At 46.7% G+C, this 18,277-nt stretch overlaps 1 protein-coding gene and 1 long non-coding RNA gene across 2 annotated transcripts; one reads left to right on the top strand and one right to left on the bottom strand.

Annotated features, from left to right (window-relative positions):
- Window positions 1-1,095: 1,095 nt before the first annotated feature.
- Window positions 1,096-2,034, bottom strand: MIXL1 (Mix paired-like homeobox). The gene is made up of 2 exons (XM_052672691.1): window positions 1,726-2,034; window positions 1,096-1,651 (listed from the first exon to the last, which is right to left on the bottom strand). Exons 1-2 carry the CDS (start codon window positions 2,032-2,034, stop codon window positions 1,337-1,339), a joined length of 624 nt encoding a protein of 207 aa, XP_052528651.1. The 3' UTR covers window positions 1,096-1,336.
- A 169-nt stretch (window positions 2,035-2,203) lies between these two features.
- On the top strand, window positions 2,204-16,852 carry LOC128075744 (uncharacterized). The gene is made up of 3 exons (XR_008204093.1): window positions 2,204-2,941; window positions 4,130-13,691; window positions 13,856-16,852. It is a non-coding gene; the product is annotated as an uncharacterized LOC128075744 (long non-coding RNA).
- The last annotated feature ends 1,425 nt before the right edge of the window (window positions 16,853-18,277 follow it).

The raw sequence follows: 18,277 nt of genomic DNA, 5'->3' as shown, positions 1-18,277 counted from the left end.
CAAGCACAGGTATGTGATGGGTTACACCAAAAGATTTGGGGTATTGGTTACCTTGTCCTATAGGGTGTGATTCCCGACACAGGTTATTTTCCCCGGCAGTACACACACCCCTTGCTTCTGTTTTTGTCTCCAAAAGAGCCTTGTGATGTTCAGGAGTTGTCTCCTGACTGGTGTTCATCAGGTCAGTACTGGGGCAGCCCTACTTAATATATTTACTGATCTGGATGAGGGGATTGAGTGCACCCTTGCTAAGTTTGCAGGTGACACCAAGTTGCGAGGAAGTGCCAATCTGCCTGAGGGTAGGAAGGTCCTGCAGGGGGATCTGGGCAGGTTGGATCAATGAGCTGAGAGCAATTGTATGAGCTGCAACAAGACCGAGGGTTGGGTCCTGCATTTCAGTTACAAAAACCCCATGTATTGGTACAGGCTTGGGGCAGAATGGCAGGAAAGACATGGAGGAAAAGGATCTGGGGCTGTTAGCTGGCAGCTGGCTGAAAATGAGCTAGGAGTGTGCCCAGGTGGCCAAGAAGGCCAGTGGCCTCTTCTCCCAGGTAACAGTGGTAGGACAAGAGGTCACGGCCTTAAGTTGCACATGGGGAGGTTGAAGTTGGATATTAGGAAACATTTGTACTCAGAAAGAGTGGTGATACATTGGCACTAGTTGTCCGGGTGGAGGCACTGTCCCTGGAAGTGTTCAAGAGCTGGGCTGATGTGGTACTAAGGAACATGGCTTAGCAGGCACGGTGAGGATAGGCTGACAGTTGGACTGGATGATATTACTGGTCTTCTGATTCTATTATCTGGAGTCTGACAGCTTGCTCTGCTTATGAGCAGGAAGAGCTGCCTTAAGATACGCATACACTAATATGGTCGTTAAAAAATGCCCCCCTTTGAGGGGCTTTTTTTTTTATATATATATTTCTTATGTGCTAACTTCACACTGTCCCATGTGGGAAAGGGCTGCTGGTTTAGTGCTCTCTAGTTCCCCTCGCTGCACCCGTGGCTCTCAGGGGCTATGGCCCCTCCGAGGTCAGCAGCCCGTCCCTCTCTGCATCACGAAAACAACTCTCGGCTCCATAGCAGCGCAGCGCAGAAATGGGAACTTTTATTTATTTTTCTCTCTCAAAAAGTAACAGCAGTCCCCTCCCCACCCCCATCCTCCCTAGAACAGTGCATTCGGTCGGCTTGATGGCTTAAAAGCGTTAAATAGAAGCTGTAAACAATGTAACACGGTGCCGGCAACCGGCGCAGCCGCCCCCATCTCCCGGTCATAAATAGGCGCAGTCCCTCCGGGATAAAGTGCAAGAGGCGCGGGCAGGGCAGGGCCGGGCGGCCGTCAGAGGGCTCGGAAGGCGCCGAGGGCGTTCTCCTCCCACTCCGTTCCCGGCTCCGAGAAGCTGCCGCCGGCCGGGAGGGGGAACGCGGGGCGGGGCGGGTAGGGCCCGGCCGGGGCGCCTCCGCTCCCCGCGTGCGGGCGCGGCACTGGGCCGGGCGGGCCGGCGGCGCGAGGCGGCCACTCTCGGCGCTCCTCCTGGGCGCGGAGCATTGGGGCCGCGCCGCACGGCGGGCGCTGGGGCGGCGGGGCGGGGGGACCCGGCCGGGGCGGCCCCCGCTGCCGGCGAGACTTGGCGCGGCGGTTCTGGAACCAGACCTGGGGAGAGAGGGCGGCCGTGAGGACGCGGCGAGGGCGGGCGGCGAGGAGGGCGGGCACCCGCCGCCCCTCACCTGGATGCGAGACTCAGGGATCTGCGTGGCGTCGGCCAGCCGCTCTCGCAGGTAGATGTCGGGGTACATGGTGTCCTGGAACACCAGCTCCAGCGTCTCCAGCTGCGCCGCCGTGAAGCTCGTCCGTTTCCGACGTTGCGCTGATGGAGCTCCCTCCGCCGCCGGCGGCGGCGCCACAAGGGGCGCCGGGGCCGCCCCGGGCCCTCCCCCGCTGCCCCCGACCGTCCCGCACAGCCACCGGCCCGGCGGACAGGAGGGCGGCACCGCGGGCAGCTCCGCCGGGGGCGGCCCGAAGCGCAGCGCGGCCATGGCGGCGGGCCAGGAGGGGTCCGGACGCCCGCAGGGCTTTATAGCCGGGAGGGGACCGGCGGGGGCGGGGGTGCCGAAGGGAGGCGGCCCCGGCCCGGGGGGTCCGGCGCGGAGCCGGGACCGCAGCTCCCTCGGTGCCGCGGGGTCGTGTGTGGTACCGAGTCTGGGCGGCGCTGCTGTGGGGTTTGCATCCTGCAAGCGAGGTGCGTGCTGTCAGCTGTGCGAGCTGCAGGTGAATGCACCTGGAGAGCCCCAGAGTTCAGCTTGCAGCGGGCAGAGCCGAGCCTTGCCACCACCCTTCCCACCCCTGTGCCTGCGAGGAGCCATGTCCGGTTGCAGCACGGCCACCATCGGAACGTGAGATGTACAGGTTGTCCTCAGCGAACTGTGTTAGATGCTGCTCCCTCCGAAGGGACGGCGTGCTGAGCATCAGCTCTGAGAAGAGCTTTTATTCATAAGGCGTTTGTACCTTCGTGCTTTCGCACGCACACATGATGATCAGGTACTTTCAGTAATGTAGGCTTTCTCCCACCATCTCTCCCCATAATGCCAGCAACCTCCCACCAGCTCCCACAGAGCTTCACCCCAGTACCGGTGAGCATCACGTGGTGCTTGCATCTGCCCCGTGCTGTGCTGGCTAGGAATTCAAAGTCCTGAGGAGGATATTGAGACTCTTTACCTCTCTAGTTCTGCACCCTGTCATTACTTCTATCCTGGCTGGGCACAAAGAAGGATCCTACCTCTCGCCTTGAAAAGCAGAATCTACCATCAGTCCAGAAATGAATGGCTTTTTTGAATTAATACATCTGAAATTGAGATAGCCATTTCTAAATATGGAACGCAGCAACAAAAGCAGGTGGAGAGCATGCTGCCATGTCACTGCTGCCATCAGCAGGCACCTAGCACGGTAAGGAGGGCTCTGAAATGCTGCAGCTTTAAAGAGGCATTTGCTGGCCTGCTCCACTTCCAGGCTGCTTGGACTCTCTCCAATTGCTGTGGGTCACAGAGTCATCTTTAACCATGTGCACTGACATCTCTCCTTACTGATTGTTGGAGCTGAGTTTTGGGTAGAGTCCTGGAATGCCTGCAGATATAAGCAGCAGCATGGCATTTGGTCATATCTTAAATGCTTTCCTTGGGATACCTAGTGCTTGTAGCAGTGTTGCTGCCCTGCCTGGAGGGGATGAGGCATTGCCATGCAGTGGTTTGTCAGTCGCTAGGATACATGTCCTGTGTGTGAACCTCTCTTGCTTTTTACTCCATTTGCTTTGTGCTGGGATTCTGCAGGCAGGGCATTCTGGTATGATCATTTTTTGTTCTACCAAGTGTACGATACGGGAGGGGGATGTTCTTAATGGGAATGTTCTCATTTCTAAAAGCAATGTTGAACTTTTTAAGAGCACAAATTTAGGTCTCTCATCTACTTGAGTGTTTTCACAAATCTTGATGTCTTGGAGATCCCAATGTATGTGTTATCTTTAATGGAAGGTAGCCAGCAGGTTCAGAAGATGATGAGAGAAGCCTGACATAAGAAGTAGCAATGGTCATGCACCCAGTTTCATCTCCTTAGAGAAATGTTAAGAAAAAAATGAAAACACATTTTTGCTGTAAAAGCTAAAATTTAATTAAAATTCTTCTGAAGAAGAAGCAGCAGCAGTGCCTGTATAACTGATACTAGTTTTTTTTTTTTTGTTTTTTTTTTTTTAAAAAAAAAAGGAAATTAGTTGTAGACCAGAGACATTTTTATGGGTGTGTAAGTGTGTTTGCTCCAGAGTTTCTTCTGGCATGACAATGTCATGTAATTTCCAGCTTCCCCATCAGACCCCGATACCAACAGCCATTAATGTAAATCAGGCTCAGGTTTTGATGGCTTTTCCTTTCTGCCTAAGAGGAAATCTTTAGAATGAATGCTTAGTTTCTCTCTAATTGCTCCTAGTTACCATGTAACTCCTCTGACAAAGCTCCTTACAACCTCCAAAAGCTTTTAGAGGTTTTTCAGGTTTTCCTAATGCATACTTACCAACATCTATGCATTTTTAGACACATCTGTGCCATTAAGTTGATCTCACCATGATCTCATGTTGATCATTTACAGCTGTCCTTTGGCAGTGTTGGTGTTGCCAGCTCTCAGGCTGCAAAGAGGAAGAGCTCGACGGATTGAGCTGCACCTTGTCCTCACTCTGAGACTGTTTGCAGATGTGTAGAACTGTATTCCTGAGACCACTGAGACCTCAGTCATGGGTCTTCAGCTGTGGCTCTGAAAGCTGAGGTCTTCTGGTCACTGTGGGACTTCACACATCATCCTCTGCTCTAAACGTGTTCCAGAGCAGTCAGACCCCGCTGATACCAGACCTGTGTAGGATGTGTTCATACAGCTGTGCAGTGCCGTAAGGATTTCAGGTCACCAGGTAAAGGTCCAGTCCTGCTCAGTGGCTGCATACCACATTTTTGGGGTTAAAATAAATGGGATCTGACTTTTTTGAAGGATGATTCTATCATGCTTTGCTATTATTAATCACATCTATGTATACATGTGGTTTTATTTGAGAATTGGAATGCTGCCTTTCAGCTTTCAACATCCAGGCACCGGTAGCACCCTGTGACTCACTCCCTGTGTTTGGGAGGGAGGTGTGACCTGGTTGGGTGAACCATTTCCTATAAGGTGTGAGACGTGGCTTCAGAACCTCGTGGTGCATTCGTGTATTCTGTCCCGGGGAGTCGATAAGAGCTGCAGACATACAGCAGGCCTGGAAGAAAGCGGTAGGAAAGGCACAAAGACCTCGCAAATACATATGAAAGGATCAAGGGTCTGCGTGTGTTAAATCCCAACAGGAACAGATTTGGGGTGAGATGTCCGGCTTCAGAGGGAACTCATACACAGCAAAGGGGCAAAAGCAGAGTATGTCTGACTGCTGGCAGCTGGCTCCCTACCTTACGAGTGAGGAAGGTAGAGGATTTGGGAGAGGGAAGGAGATAAAAGCAAACGGCAGAGATAGTGTCAGGAATGTGAATAGGAGAAGGCAGAAGGGAGCATGCCAACTGGAGGCACACAGCCTGGTTGGAAGGCACCTGGGTATTTAGGGGTGAATTAAAACACTGTGAAACCTGAGCCTGTCCTTGAGTTTGGAGATGTCCTGAGAGCGGCCAGATGCACACACCTGGCAATCAGTCACACCTGGCAATCAATCACGGTGCTTCAGAAGTGAGAGAGCAGACTCAAAGATTTGTTTTTAGCAGCAAACCTTAGGCTGAAGCAAGTCCTGTTGATGCTTGTTTTCTCTGTGCCCTCTCTGGTTTTACAGTGTGATACTGTGGAAGAACTTATAGCGTGTATTTTAACTGACTTCTTCCTGTTGCCTGCTCATTCACATCCTCTGAATGGGGTCTGTAGAACAGTCATGCTCTGTTCTTACAGGTATTTTCCTTTAAAGAAGGATTTTTTTTTAACATTTGTTGATGTGTCCATTTGTACATATAAAATTATGTTGCCTGAACTTCCATTGACCTTTAGTTAATTCACAGCACAAACAAAGGAGAATCTCTGTCTCTGCAGATGAATAACAAGAAGAAAGGAAGATGAGAAGGGGAGTGTTAAGTTAAAAAAACAGAGCCCTGTTTTTCTCCTTGTGCTGCAACTCAGCTCTTTACCTGGAGCCACTCTGCAGGGTGCAGTCAGAATGTGCAAACCCAGCAAGGCTGGCAGGAAATGGCAGGGTGATATGTAGCACGGGGGCTACATCTTCTTTAACAGCATTGAATAATTAACAGGCTCTGAAGAGTCCACTATCTACTGCTTTTAGACTTCCTGGTCTTAGCAAGCAGTGTTAAGGCATTGTTTTCTACCACTGTTTGGCAGGCTCCTAAGCCCTCCTCATTCCACATGTGATGAAGTCTTTCTTCTATCTATCCCAGCTTAACAAATGGCAATCACGAGATTTTCTGGTTTTGTCTTGCAGTGTTTGGTATCTGTCTTAGTGCCTTCAGCTTCTGAAATCAATAGATTTTATGAGAATCTTGATTTTATCTTGTTGTTGTTGTTGTTTTAAAGCTAATGTCTTGTGGTTATGAAGAGAAGAACCCAAATACGAAGCAAACTCTCTTCTGATCGTTCACATCAGAAAGCAATGGGAAGCACCAGCACTCTCCTGGTAAGGTTGGATGCCCATTACAAGGTTGACACAGAGCCACCATCTTTCCCTTGGCTGCTCTGTTCTGTTACACCACACAAATCTTTCTTTTCTGAGTGGTATTAACTGCTAATTTCTTCAGCCCTGTTCTTCCCTTCTGCTGCTGGAGTGTGTGTACTTGCTGCATGCCAAGGTTGATGCTCAGGTTTTGTTCTTATTATTTAGTCTACATGTTTCTGTTCTTCTTTTCTGGTTGGTTTTAGAGACAAGTAACTGTTGGTCTCTTTTTTTGGCACTTGCAAAAAAGTAGTTTTGCTTTTCTTTGGCATTTTTTCCTTTCTGGGGTGTTTTATTTCAGGCCCCTGTACAACTGGGAAGATTTTCGGTTTTAAGATGTAGGTGGAGTGAGGGAAGTTCCACCCGAGCTGAGGATTTGTGGCTGATGATTAATTAAATCAGCAATTTCTGATGTTCAGAGCTGGGGTGTGCAGCAGTTACTATGTCATTTGATGAGGTAATTCTCTTCCATGCATTAATTGACTCATATTACCTTGCTATTTAAAATTGCACTGGAGAAAAGCAAAAGAAAGATAATTCTATGTAACAAACTCAGTGGGCATTATTTCTGCGGGTTATCCTGATTTTTATAAGCATGATTATAGGCATGATTTTCTGGCATCTGATGCTGAAGCTCCATGTGCTTGCATAGGAAAGTATCTCTTTTATCCTCTCCAGCTGCTCTTCTGCCCCATGTCAGCAGCCCAATACAACCCTAAAGACTGCCTTGCTCCTCACTGCAAACAGATTGCCTCCTCCTAGGCCCTGTTCCTGCCCTCGTCCTGCCCAGTGCCCCAGGCATTTTTGCAAATTTGACTTTGGCCCTGTTTGTCAAGGGCGCGCTGTTGTCACTTCTTTAGTCTGACCCTCTCCTTTGTTGTCAAGAGGTCTTCCTCTTTTTATTGGTAGCTTTATCTCTTTCTCCGTTATCTTCTAGTCTTGTAGACTCTTTCCCCTCTCTTTTGCATTTTACCAAGCTTGTCTTATCAGTATTAGGGGATTTAAGACTTTTCTCTTTGACAGCTTTTCTTCCCCACTGCCTGGAAGTTTCTCTATGCCATCCAAGCAGGCCAAAGAGCAAATGCATTTGTTATTCAAAATGAGATAACTGCGTCCATGCCCTGTATCCTTAGGAGAGAGCATTTTTCTTCTTCTACAGTCATATTTTTCACATCTGGGAAGTTGCCCTTACGTCTTTGAGGTAATAGAAGACATAAGGGAGTAATAAGAATTTTCTTCAGGGCTGACTGATCAACGAAGGGTGCAGCAGCAGCACTGTCTGTGTTTCTGTTTGGAGTTCCTCCATGACTATCACCACCCTTTGGTCTGGCCATCCATTCCTGAAATGTGAACACCAAGTCCTTATGACAGTGACTGGAAACTGCAAAACTGAACACAATATCACATTAGTCACAGCATCACCTGGATGTCTGAAATGTCATATGTGTCTTGGCCAGTGACAGCATGGCAGCATTGATGGTTTTCTGGCACTTTGAAAGTGGTGTCTTCCTTACAAATCTTGCCAGGATGGAAAGAGCTGGGAAATTGAAAGGGGAGAAAATAAAGAGAGAAGTTTTACTGGGTTGAACTGTCCTTTCTCCTTGTTTTGTAAAGGAAAAGGAGAATGCCTCCTGTGAAGCATGGTGAAGGCATGCCTGGAGGGCAGTGCTGTTGGCATCATGGGGTCACTGTAGGGCAGCACTCTCAGCTGCCCTGCACTACATAAAGCCAGGCCAGGAGAGCAGGCAGTGAATGCCTTGGCAAGGAGGTGGTGTGACACACTGGGCCAGATCCCCTCCTGTAGCGCTAGGTGGGAGCACAGCATAAGCAGGGCAGCAACGACATTGGTGTGAGGCTGCAGTGGACTTTTTTGTTGCAGTGTTATATTCCTTAGGCAGAAATTCACTTGACCTTTTTTGGAAGGAGGAAGGCAGTGCTGATCATTCTTGGCCAGTGAACATGTGCTGAATATGTGCTAGTTCACTTGGTGAAGGTGACAATGAGTTTCCCAGCACAGAGAAGGCTTGTATGCATGCAGCTTTCTCTTAAGGTCAGAATGTGCCGTAACACCCCTCAGACAGTAAACAGTGCTGGACTGTGAAAGATGCTGTACTCATAACTTACCCAGGACGTTTTTGGCATGCCATATAACCAGTGCCAAGGAAAGGTTTTCAGACTGTGATGATGCACTGTCTCCTCGGTTTTGCAGCCTTTCCTGGTGAAGGTAACGTCTTGTTGCGATGGCAAATCCCTACAGGATGAAACAGGGCAGTTCAGGGGGATATGTTTCCCATGAGAGAAATCTCAGAAGAAAACAGATGGAAACCAAACATTCTTTGGTCACAGAACCCAAGGAGAGGTGCAGTATGTGTCAAACCATGAAAGCTACTTCAGAAACCCAACCCGTTCATATGGAGTATGTACAATAAGGCAGAAATCTTTTCCAACCTCAGTGATTATAAAATCATCAAGTCCAACTATCAAGTGCCAACTGTCAAGGCATCACCACAACTGTATATTAAGCTTCAGACACGTGCACGCATGGAATGGATTTAGGACTTCTGGCGGCCAAACCTCACACAATGGGCACTGGTGAATCTGCTGTGCTAAAACTATTTGGCTGAGTTTCAGCCACCACTGTGACATTATTTCCATTGCCCTTGAGTTCTGTCTGGGTCTCCCCTAAGCCCAGCTTCATTATTTTCTTACTAGTGAGTAGCCTGCTGGTGGAAAGCACGCTCCTGAAAGCTCTGAAAGCTCATGCACTCAGGCTCGTGAGGGAGGTCTGCTGTGGGATACTTCTCACCGATGAATTGTACTGCACAGTTGCTTTTACCCACTTCTAGCAGCATCACAGTGACACCAATATAAAAGCAGCAACTGTAATTTTAGAGGTTATGCTCTCTTGCTGTTTTCCAGAGGTGGTTGGCCTTCCTGGGTAAGCCTTTTGTAATGCATGCAGGGAAAAGAAGCAGCCATGTCCCCATGCTTTTACTGCCTTTCTGGCATTGCACCACTTCCTGTGACCCTCTCTCCTCCCAGCGATGCATGGCTTTAGGGCTGCATAGGCTGGGTGAATTATATTTTAGAGTGAGACTCTATTTAGCTGTGATGTCAACTGCAGCAAACTATAAAAAGATCAGTAATGCTCTTTGAAAGTGTAACAGCTGCTGCTCTACACCCTCTCTGCTGTATTATCACTCTGCCCTATTTCATGTGCCACACAGCCAACATAAAATACTGTAGCAATCTTCTCATTATATAGCTCAAGGAATGTGGGATAAACTCCCTAGAAGCAAGGAGGAGCTTGAGGTGAGCCAATCTGGGCAATTTTACACAGTTTGTTATCAAAAAAGTTATTTTATCTGAGCTTGCAATGTAGCATGCTTTTTCCTTAGCACTTGACTGCATGCCATTAGCAATTCCAACACAATGACAGCAGACCCGCAAAGCTTTGCTTTGGGCAGCTTTGCTGGATGTTACTCACATACAGTTGTAAACTGAGCTCGTCTGGACTGCATGGAGTGAGTCCAGCAGTATATTACCTGGCATATGAAGCACATCTTTGTCCTTAGCTGGGTGTGACCACATGTTCAAAACCACATTCAGGGTTCCCCTAGAGTCAGAAAATAAATTCTGTTTATCCAGAGTGAGCAGACAGCAAGTAATAAATGTGGAATTGTGTTAGCAAAATACACTGTGGCAGTACTGGAAATGGGGTCTTGGCTGGGCCTCTGAATAAGGACTCTACCAAGATATATTTTCCTACTCCTGGAGAATAGGAAAAAAATGTTGTCTCCTGCAGTAAGCTTCACTCCTGGAGACAACTTGTAAATGATGTTCTGATAAATGATGTTCAAGACGTGCTGAAGCAATATGAGAAGTGGAGCATTGCCAAGTGGCTTGGTCAGTGTGGCAGCTGGGTGTGCATTAGCACAGACAGCAAAGTGTCGCCTTCAGGCTGATGGAAAGCAAAGTTCCAAACCTCCTCAGCTCCAGGTCCCTTCCTTGGTGGGACAAACCAATGCAAAAAGGCTGCTCTGTTGTATCTGGGTCAGTTGTGTTTGTTTTGTAGTGCAGATAGGGCCTTTGTAGTGGGGATGGAGAATGGCCTGTTTGTAAGTGACACGCAAAGTCCTTTGACACAGGTCTGAAGTGGCAGTGAGCTCACTTGTCTGAGAGGAAATGGTCGGCTTCCAACACGGCTGTTACCAAAGGTGACAAGACAGTTAGGCAATGTGAGGAGTGATTTTGCATCAGACAAAGCCTCTGGGCTGGAATCGAGCCCACCATGGCACAGGCCTGCCTGTGTCTGAGTCCTGCCTGAGCTCACTGAGCCCTGGCACCCAGCACTCATACAGGGACTTTGGAGAGGTACCCAGAAATGACAGCAAGTGGCCTGAAGACACACAGAAAGCTTGTGAGCAAGCCAAAGAGCAGCCTCAGTGTCAGCTTCCTGGCTCTGTTGAAAATCCTTGGGGAGGCTCCCCTGCTTTCACTCACTTCCCACTGTTTGCAGGTGTGAGCAGTGTCTGGCAGCTCTGGTCTCACTTACGTGCAGGCTGGAGAAAAACAGACCCACCCCAGCTGTTTTCCGGCAGCAGTGCCACATCATGACCCCATGGATTAATGAGCCCAGCAGAGGTTGCTGGGAGCAGGGTCTTGTCATTTAGGGTTTGCTTCTACTTCATGATCCCAGAGGCACAAGCAGCAGGCAGCGCAGCGAGGCACTGCCATCACTTGATTACTTTGCTGTGGAAACTGCTCAACCAAAATGATCCCCGTGGATCTCTGGTCCTTTCTCAGCTCACTGAAACCAGATGTACTTTTCGTACAAGTACAGAGATGGTAAAAGATTGCATATTTTTAATCAACAGTTCATGTTGCAAGCTCATGCAAGAATCAGAACAGAGATAAGTTCCTAGAGACCTCTAGGTCTGAACTGAAAACACGAAGCACAGCACTGAACCCAGTGGGGCTCAGCACCCAACCTCACAGTTCAGAAGATGAATTCCTTCAAGAAACAGCTGTGAGTGCAAAATTAGCAGCATAAGGAGCAGAGAGAATTTGCTTCTTGTATGTGAAAATACCCATGCAAACATATACTGCACGGTTGCTTGAATAAACTTACACTGAAGGAGGCTGACATGTCAGCAGAGCTGAATTTACATGCTGCAGCATGTAGCAATATGCTGTCAGGTTAAGAAGTGGCACATCCTTGTGTCCAGTCATGGATGCATAATGGTCTCACAGGGGGAGCTGAGTTGCTGTGAAATTTGAGGTTGTGGATTTTTAATGGCATCTAGAAATCAAGATACTGGAAATCCTCAAGCATTCAGTAACTCCCCAACCACAGCCTTCATTTATCCTGTAACACTCCACAGGTTAAGGCTTTCCTGTATCCATCGATAGCTGACAATTCATTTTGTTAGAAACTGAGCAGTCTCCAGTCGAAATAGGGATGCCTGAGACCTTCTGTAAAGCTCTTGTCTACCTTTTCCTGAGGCTGTGCAGTAGGTAAGTGGCTCCCGCATCTCCAGAATTGAAATCAGTAAGTCGCTGGCAGTGAGCTCATCTGTTGAAAGGAAAAATGCTGTGCAGTCCCACACTGGTGACAGGATGAAGCTGCCTGTCTCATGCAGTAGCCACAGGCTCCTGCTCTCCTGGTCCTATGGCTATGGTTTTCCACAGTGACTAGTTCATGTAATCCTTTCACTACTTCTTTGCAGAGACTTGGAGCTTCACAGTGTCAAAGGCAATTGCTGAACTAACTCTTGCCAACATGATAGAAGTTAAGATCTTGCAGAAGGCCACTGGGAAAAATAAGTGTTCTCTGAAAGCAGGTGTTCTCCTAATAGTGCATTTTACAAATTCCAAGGAAAAAAAAGCTCCTTCAAAAAGAAAAAGTATAAATATTTAAAATAAAAATTAAAAACTTGGATAATTTTGCAATTAATGCGTTGCTAAAACTGACCTGTTTTCTTGCAGCTAGAGAGATTTTCCTTTTGGACCTTTAGGACATTCCAGTCACCCTGATGGATGTTTTTCTCCCATCTATAAAGTTACTGTTAAGAAGATCAAAATGATTGGATTTTTTGTAGTGCATTAAGTTATTTGCCTTTACATATAGAGTATTATTTTTGTCAAACCAGTCATGTTCAACACTTATTTGGTTTTGTGAAACTTGGGAGTCCTAATCAGGGCCAGAACCTCACTTTCATGATCAGAGCAGTCTGGGGACTGGGGCTGGAATGATGGTTCTCATGGTTTCCTTGCAACTCGGGATATTCTGTGACTCTGTGATTATTCTGTTTAGGTGATCAACAGTGAGATAATTACATTTCAGAAAAATGACATGAGGGGTCATAATGAATGCCTGAGGACCTGGATTGGACATTTCACACCACAGGTTCAACCAGCTAAGAATGCTACTGCCCTCTTTTTGAATAGAGAAAGAACTGGCTGCCTGTCCTTGGTAGCAGGGTGCTGGGAGGTGCTGGACACATTGCTGCTGATGCTTAGCAATCCATCTGGCAAAGGATTTTCTCATCCAGGTTTGATCTAGAAAGACATTTCAGTATCTGCTGGGAATTTCAAAGCCTGTCCTTCAACTGGAAAATATAACAGTATTTCATTACATGTCTTATATATATATATATGAGTGTGTTTTGTTCTCTGTGTTTTGCTGTTATATAAAGACTACACAACGATTACAATTATAAGCATTCCATGGAGTCCTGTAACAAAAGCAACACAGGAGATTCACATTCACATCCTTTTGAGCCTAAGAGCTTGTCTCTACTAGAAAGACTTTGTTGCTGTGAGTGTCTCTGTGAGGTTAAAGATCTGGTCTTCCTGCCTGTGTCTGTAGAGCTGCATCTAAATGAAGGCTCTTATCGGTGTGACTGTGTCAGCAAAGGATGCAGCTCTTAACTCACATACTTGCACTAGTAAGGCTCTTCAAGTGTCAGGCAGTTTCTGGAGACAGAAGTAAGAGAATTGCTCCTTTCATTATGACAGCATATTATCTCGGGGGCCTACTGCTGGCATTTTGAGCATTAACCTCTGCTGTTCTAGGACTGGTGTGCAGGGGCACAGCACCACTGAACGATGCATTCAGACTCTTCTCTCCTGGGTTCAGAAATCCAGCCAGTGGGATGTAATCAACTCGGTTAAGATTTTCCTTTATAAACTTGTTTTCTACCTCTTGCTTTGTGTTTCCCTCCCAAAACTGCCTGTTATGCCAGCCACACCAGACCCTGTTTTGTATGAGATATGTGAGGTCCCCAGCTGATGACTCCATGACCACATCCAATTATTTGTTATTATGTCCTTTCCTTCCATACCCAAAGATTTCATTATCTCGCAGGAAAGCATATAAAAGGAAGAGGATTCATATCTCTCTGTATTCAAGAGGAGAAATACACGAGCTGTTCGGCAGCTCTCAAGTATCAGCAACATAGGGGTGAGAAGGTATGTAAATAAACTTCAGGCACTTTAAGCCAAAGGTGCTAGCTCAGGTGCCAGATGTGCCAGATGTGCCAGTCCTGAACTCAAGATGTGATGAAAAATGAGGATTTGGCAGGTTAAGGAAATCCTGCCTGTCATTTAACTCGTTCACACTTATCTCTTTGCAGCCCTTTGCCCTGGCAGTTGTACTGATTCACTTTTTTATGTGACTGGACTATGTGCCAGACCTGGGAATAAAGCCACTTAAAAACAACAACAACAATAACAACACAGTATGGTGGAGATGGAAAAAAAAGGAGGGAGAGAGGCTCTACTTCCCTGAGATCCAGCACTGCCATTATAACCCCACTGCACCAAAACAGCCTTCTGGAGTGATTGATGGGGAGAGGAGTCACAGACTCTCAAAGAGGGACTTCTGCAGGCCAAGGAAAGGCACAGTTTCAAGTGCAGCCTGGAAACAAACCTAGACTTGTTACTCCACTTTGTAACAAATGCTCTCATGTTATGAAATTATATTACTGCTTATCTCCTTTGAGGATATCCTACTTATACACAATTGAGAGAAAATGAAAGTCCTGTCTCAGTAATTTGTCCATTGATGCCCAATAAGAAACAGGAGTGAGCAGGTTGTTTCCATCTTTGTTTAGGCACTTTGCTCCCCATAATCTGCCCTTACTTATTATCCTGGATGAAAAACAAAAAAATAAGAAAATGATACCTGATAACTATCACCATTTTGGTGGGACTTTCGTGATTCTCAGGGATTCTGAGCTGTGCACTAGACTTCAGCCTATGTTTGTTGCCACTGTGAACACAAAAACCATAAAGGGATGGAAGAGAATAGATTCAGTTCTGCTGTACAGGATCTGCCTGTCCACTAGCAGTCCACGTATCAGAAGAAATTGAAATTGCCTGCTCTAATGCAATTCTCCGAGCACAGATTAAGGGAGATAAAAATACTCTTTCTGCACTGAGAATATGTCTGTTAGAGCAGAAGAACACAGGTAGGAAAGCAAGCTGCCTAGCGATCTGGTTATTTCAGTGACAGCAGGGGAGCTGGATTGATCTGGCTGCTTCTTAGGTGCAGTCTGGTATTACGGCTGAGTTTGTCTACAAGCTAGTTGCTGTCCTTGTTTCCCATTTACACTGCTTTCCTTAAATTGCATCTAGTGGCTGTGTGGCCACAGGGCAAAATCTGCTCATCAGAGCAGCAGGAAACTAACCATGCCATAAAAATGAATAGTTTTCAGCCAGATGGGCCAGCTGAATCAACTCACCCAGAAGTCACTCCATCACTGGATTCAGCTCAAGGGAGAAGGATGGAGAACACAGCTGGAAGCAGTAATGGAGTGAGATCACCACTATTTGGCATTAGCTTGCAGCTCTAACTGCAAGGATGACCTGCCTCTATCCTCCCTTCCCTGCTCCGAGCAGCACGTTCCTGCCACTTCCAGTGCTTGCTTGACCTCAGGGAACTAGGCCTCTAAGTCAGCAGCAAACTAACCCAGCACCTGAGAAACAGAGTATTCTGCCTGCTTAATTAGGTGAAGGATGGAGGTGGGATGAGTGTAAGTCCTGGCACAAGGATGCTGATGAGCTTGTGTGGTGTTTGTGACTGGGAGGAGGCCAGGGTGGCTCCTTCTGACAGCAGCCATTTCACAACAGCTCATTTTCAATTCAACCCAAAGAAGGAAAATAAACAGCATAAAAATAAGAGAGCCACAGCTGAGCAAATGGGAACCAACTGTACAACTCTCTGTTGAAAAGCATTCACCTCATCATTAGGTGAAGAAGGACAGGCTTAATGCACAGTTTGAAAGGTGTGTTACCTGTCCGGTTGCTGGATGGAAGGGAGCAATGTGAATAGCACCACTTAGTGCCTGCATAGCTCTGCTCTCCCCAAAGCACAGGCAGGAGGTTCAGCAAACAGTTTTGAAAAGAAAGCACCTTTCTATTAGTCCCTGTGCTACTGGGTGCCTGGAAGACCCAAAGGCAGATACAGCTCATTTAAAAATCAAGGCAAAAGGAAAAAATACAAGAGGGCAGAAGCTGTGTAACAGCAAAACGTGGAGGAGGATGCTGATGTTTTCTGAAATACCAGCAGAACTCAGGGCAGGGTCATGCTGGCCCTGCAGAGCCCCTTGGGAACACGTGCTAGTGGGGTTTAGACCCTGAACCAGAGGGCAGTGCCCTTTTGGAGGTGTTTCAAAAGAGCACCAAAAAGTGCTCTGACCTTACGTGAATGTAAGTCATTGTTCTGGTTGATTCAGTTTTTCTCTGGGCAGATAGCCAACAATGCAATCACTAATTGCACTGATTTCCATGTCCTCTCTTCTGTAAAATCAGTTTATTAGAGGAGTTGGTTAAATTCAGGAAGTGCTTAAATTCCTAACCATATCTTGCTTAGCAAGAACATATTGATAACAGTGCTGTACTGCTCTCAGCTCATGTGCCTGTAAAGAGCATGATTGGTTACAGAGCTGTACAGTTGCGGATACAATTGCATCAGCTAAGACATATTAAACTGGTATAATTATTTTATTAGTCTGAATTGTTCTTTTATGATCATCTGTATCTGTTATAACTGCATCCATCCTAAGGAACATTTGCTCTCTGTCAGAATGAGAATATAATGGGAAGATAGCCTTCCACACGTGTATTTTTCCTTATGAGTCTCTCCAGCACTCTGTCAATAAAGCTGTTTTTCAGCAGTGTTTGCTGACACTGTGAAAAAGGTATTGCCAGACTCTACATCTGATTAACCGTTATCCCGCAGCTCATGTCATAATTTAAAGAAGTCAGCGTGAACGTCACCATAAATTACTCTATAAATACAAGGCAGCAAGCAGCACAGTGAGCTGTGTTACCTTTGAAGTAAAGACGGGTATTGTGCACCCTGCCGTGTAGAGGTCCCAGAAGGGATCCAATGTGTTTTAAAGGTTGCTGCTGTACTGCAGTCATTCAGTTGTCCAACAGGATGTGAAACACACAGCAGTGTTTGTTCTTGCGTGCAAGGCAAGATTACACTGTGCTTTACTGGAAGAAAAAATAGAACAGTACTATGGTTATTCTCAGGCATCAACAAAAACAATCCACTGCTTTCTAGTAAAAAACTTCCATATATTTTTTTCTTTCTCTTCGTTCCTGCTGATTTCATTATTTCTTAGAAAAGCTGAAACTGAAGTCTTGTTGACTGTGTTGATTAAGTTGATTGTGGTGGAGGTCTTGAAGAAACAGAATGCTCTCTTGCTTAACTGAAAAGTAGAAGCATAAAACCTTGAGTGGGCTTATTTTTCTCCATAGACTTTATTCAACATTTGAGCAAACAAGAACTAATGAGAAAGGACAGATTGAAATGACTCACTAGGATTTTCACTCAGTTAGTCCTGTGGTGCCATTACATGTTATTGTGCCAGCTCTGCTGATCGCAGTATGTCCAAAGCCAATTTACTGCGCATGTATGAATGCCTGAAGTGTAATCTTTGAGTTAAATGTGTTTGGAACATCTTAAGGGTTCCTGAGAAGATTCACTGGTTCGTGCACTTGCAGTAGGGTTACACTGGGCTTCTCCAGGAAAAGCTAGAAGCCCCTATGAAGAGCAGCTCGGTGATGGAAGAGGTTGAGTGATCACTGAGGTGGGCAACACTGGCAGAAGCACTTCCATTAATCTGAGCACCTTCTGAAAGGTGCACATAGCTCTCCCTACCAACCAGGCAGTCCACTTTCCTCGTTTGCCAGTATAAGCCAAAAGGTGCAGTCCTGAGCTACAGGAGCTCCGGGCTGGTATGACAACAGTATGCCTGGCAACAGTGTTCATACCTGTTTTATTCAACATAGCCATTCCTGCAAAGCTGCTAACCCTATTTTCACAGCAGGTGAGCCCATAGCGCAGTGGCAGATCTAGCTGCTCTGAGATGCTCATTTGAGATAACCAAATATTTAGCAGCCCTTGCTCTAGCAAACAGCACATGCTCATTGCCCTGCACCAGGGGGCACCTGAAGGCACAGCCCCTGCAGCTGGGAGCGCACGTGTTTCACCCACTGTGGGATGAAGGATACCAGGAAGAGCAGAATGGGGTTTTTTTTAAGACATTCTGGTGCTCCATAACTTTTTAATGGTTCACAGTGCACCTGCAGATGTCTGGTATTTTTCACTGTTAAATATTCACCAGCTTGAATTAAATAATTGATTTATTCTACATGAAGTTTCTAGGCTTGTGTTTCCTAGTGGAGGCCACTGTTGATGGACTAAACTGCCTCTCTAAGGCTTGAATGTAGTCTCTCTTTGCCACATGTAGCCAGCTGTTACAAGAAATAAGTAATTTACTGGCTCAACTTAGCATCTTTCTCTTATCCTTGAATGGTTTTCTCAAGGATATAAATTATTGGGAACTCTGTCATAGTCATTCAGTCAAATCTCCCTCATTCACAGGACTCACGAGCAATTTGTTGAAGGTGCTAGGAAGTCTGATGTGGCAGTCACACACCAGCTGTGTGCCACGGAACAGCAGGACCTGTGGGAGCAGGGAGGGGTGTTCTGTGTCCTGGGGATGCCTGGACAACATGCAGTTCCAGGTAGATTTGTTTTG

Source organism: Tympanuchus pallidicinctus, unplaced genomic scaffold, assembly GCF_026119805.1.
Source record: "Tympanuchus pallidicinctus isolate F22 unplaced genomic scaffold, pur_lepc_1.0 scaffold1, whole genome shotgun sequence".
Taxonomy (NCBI): Eukaryota; Metazoa; Chordata; class Aves; order Galliformes; family Phasianidae; genus Tympanuchus; species Tympanuchus pallidicinctus.
Note: the sequence above shows the minus strand (reverse complement) of the source record. Positions and strands in the feature narration are given on the sequence as shown.

Bases quoted from the DNA above. Each gene is read 5' to 3' on its own strand.
- MIXL1 (XM_052672691.1), bottom strand. From the start codon at position 2,034: ATGGCCGCGCTGCGCTTCGGGCCGCCCCCGGCGGAGCTGCCCGCGGTG. The intron at 1,652-1,725 runs GTGAGGGGCGGC...CTCTCTCCCCAG, and splicing joins TCCCTGAGTCTCGCATCCAG to GTCTGGTTCCAGAACCGCCG.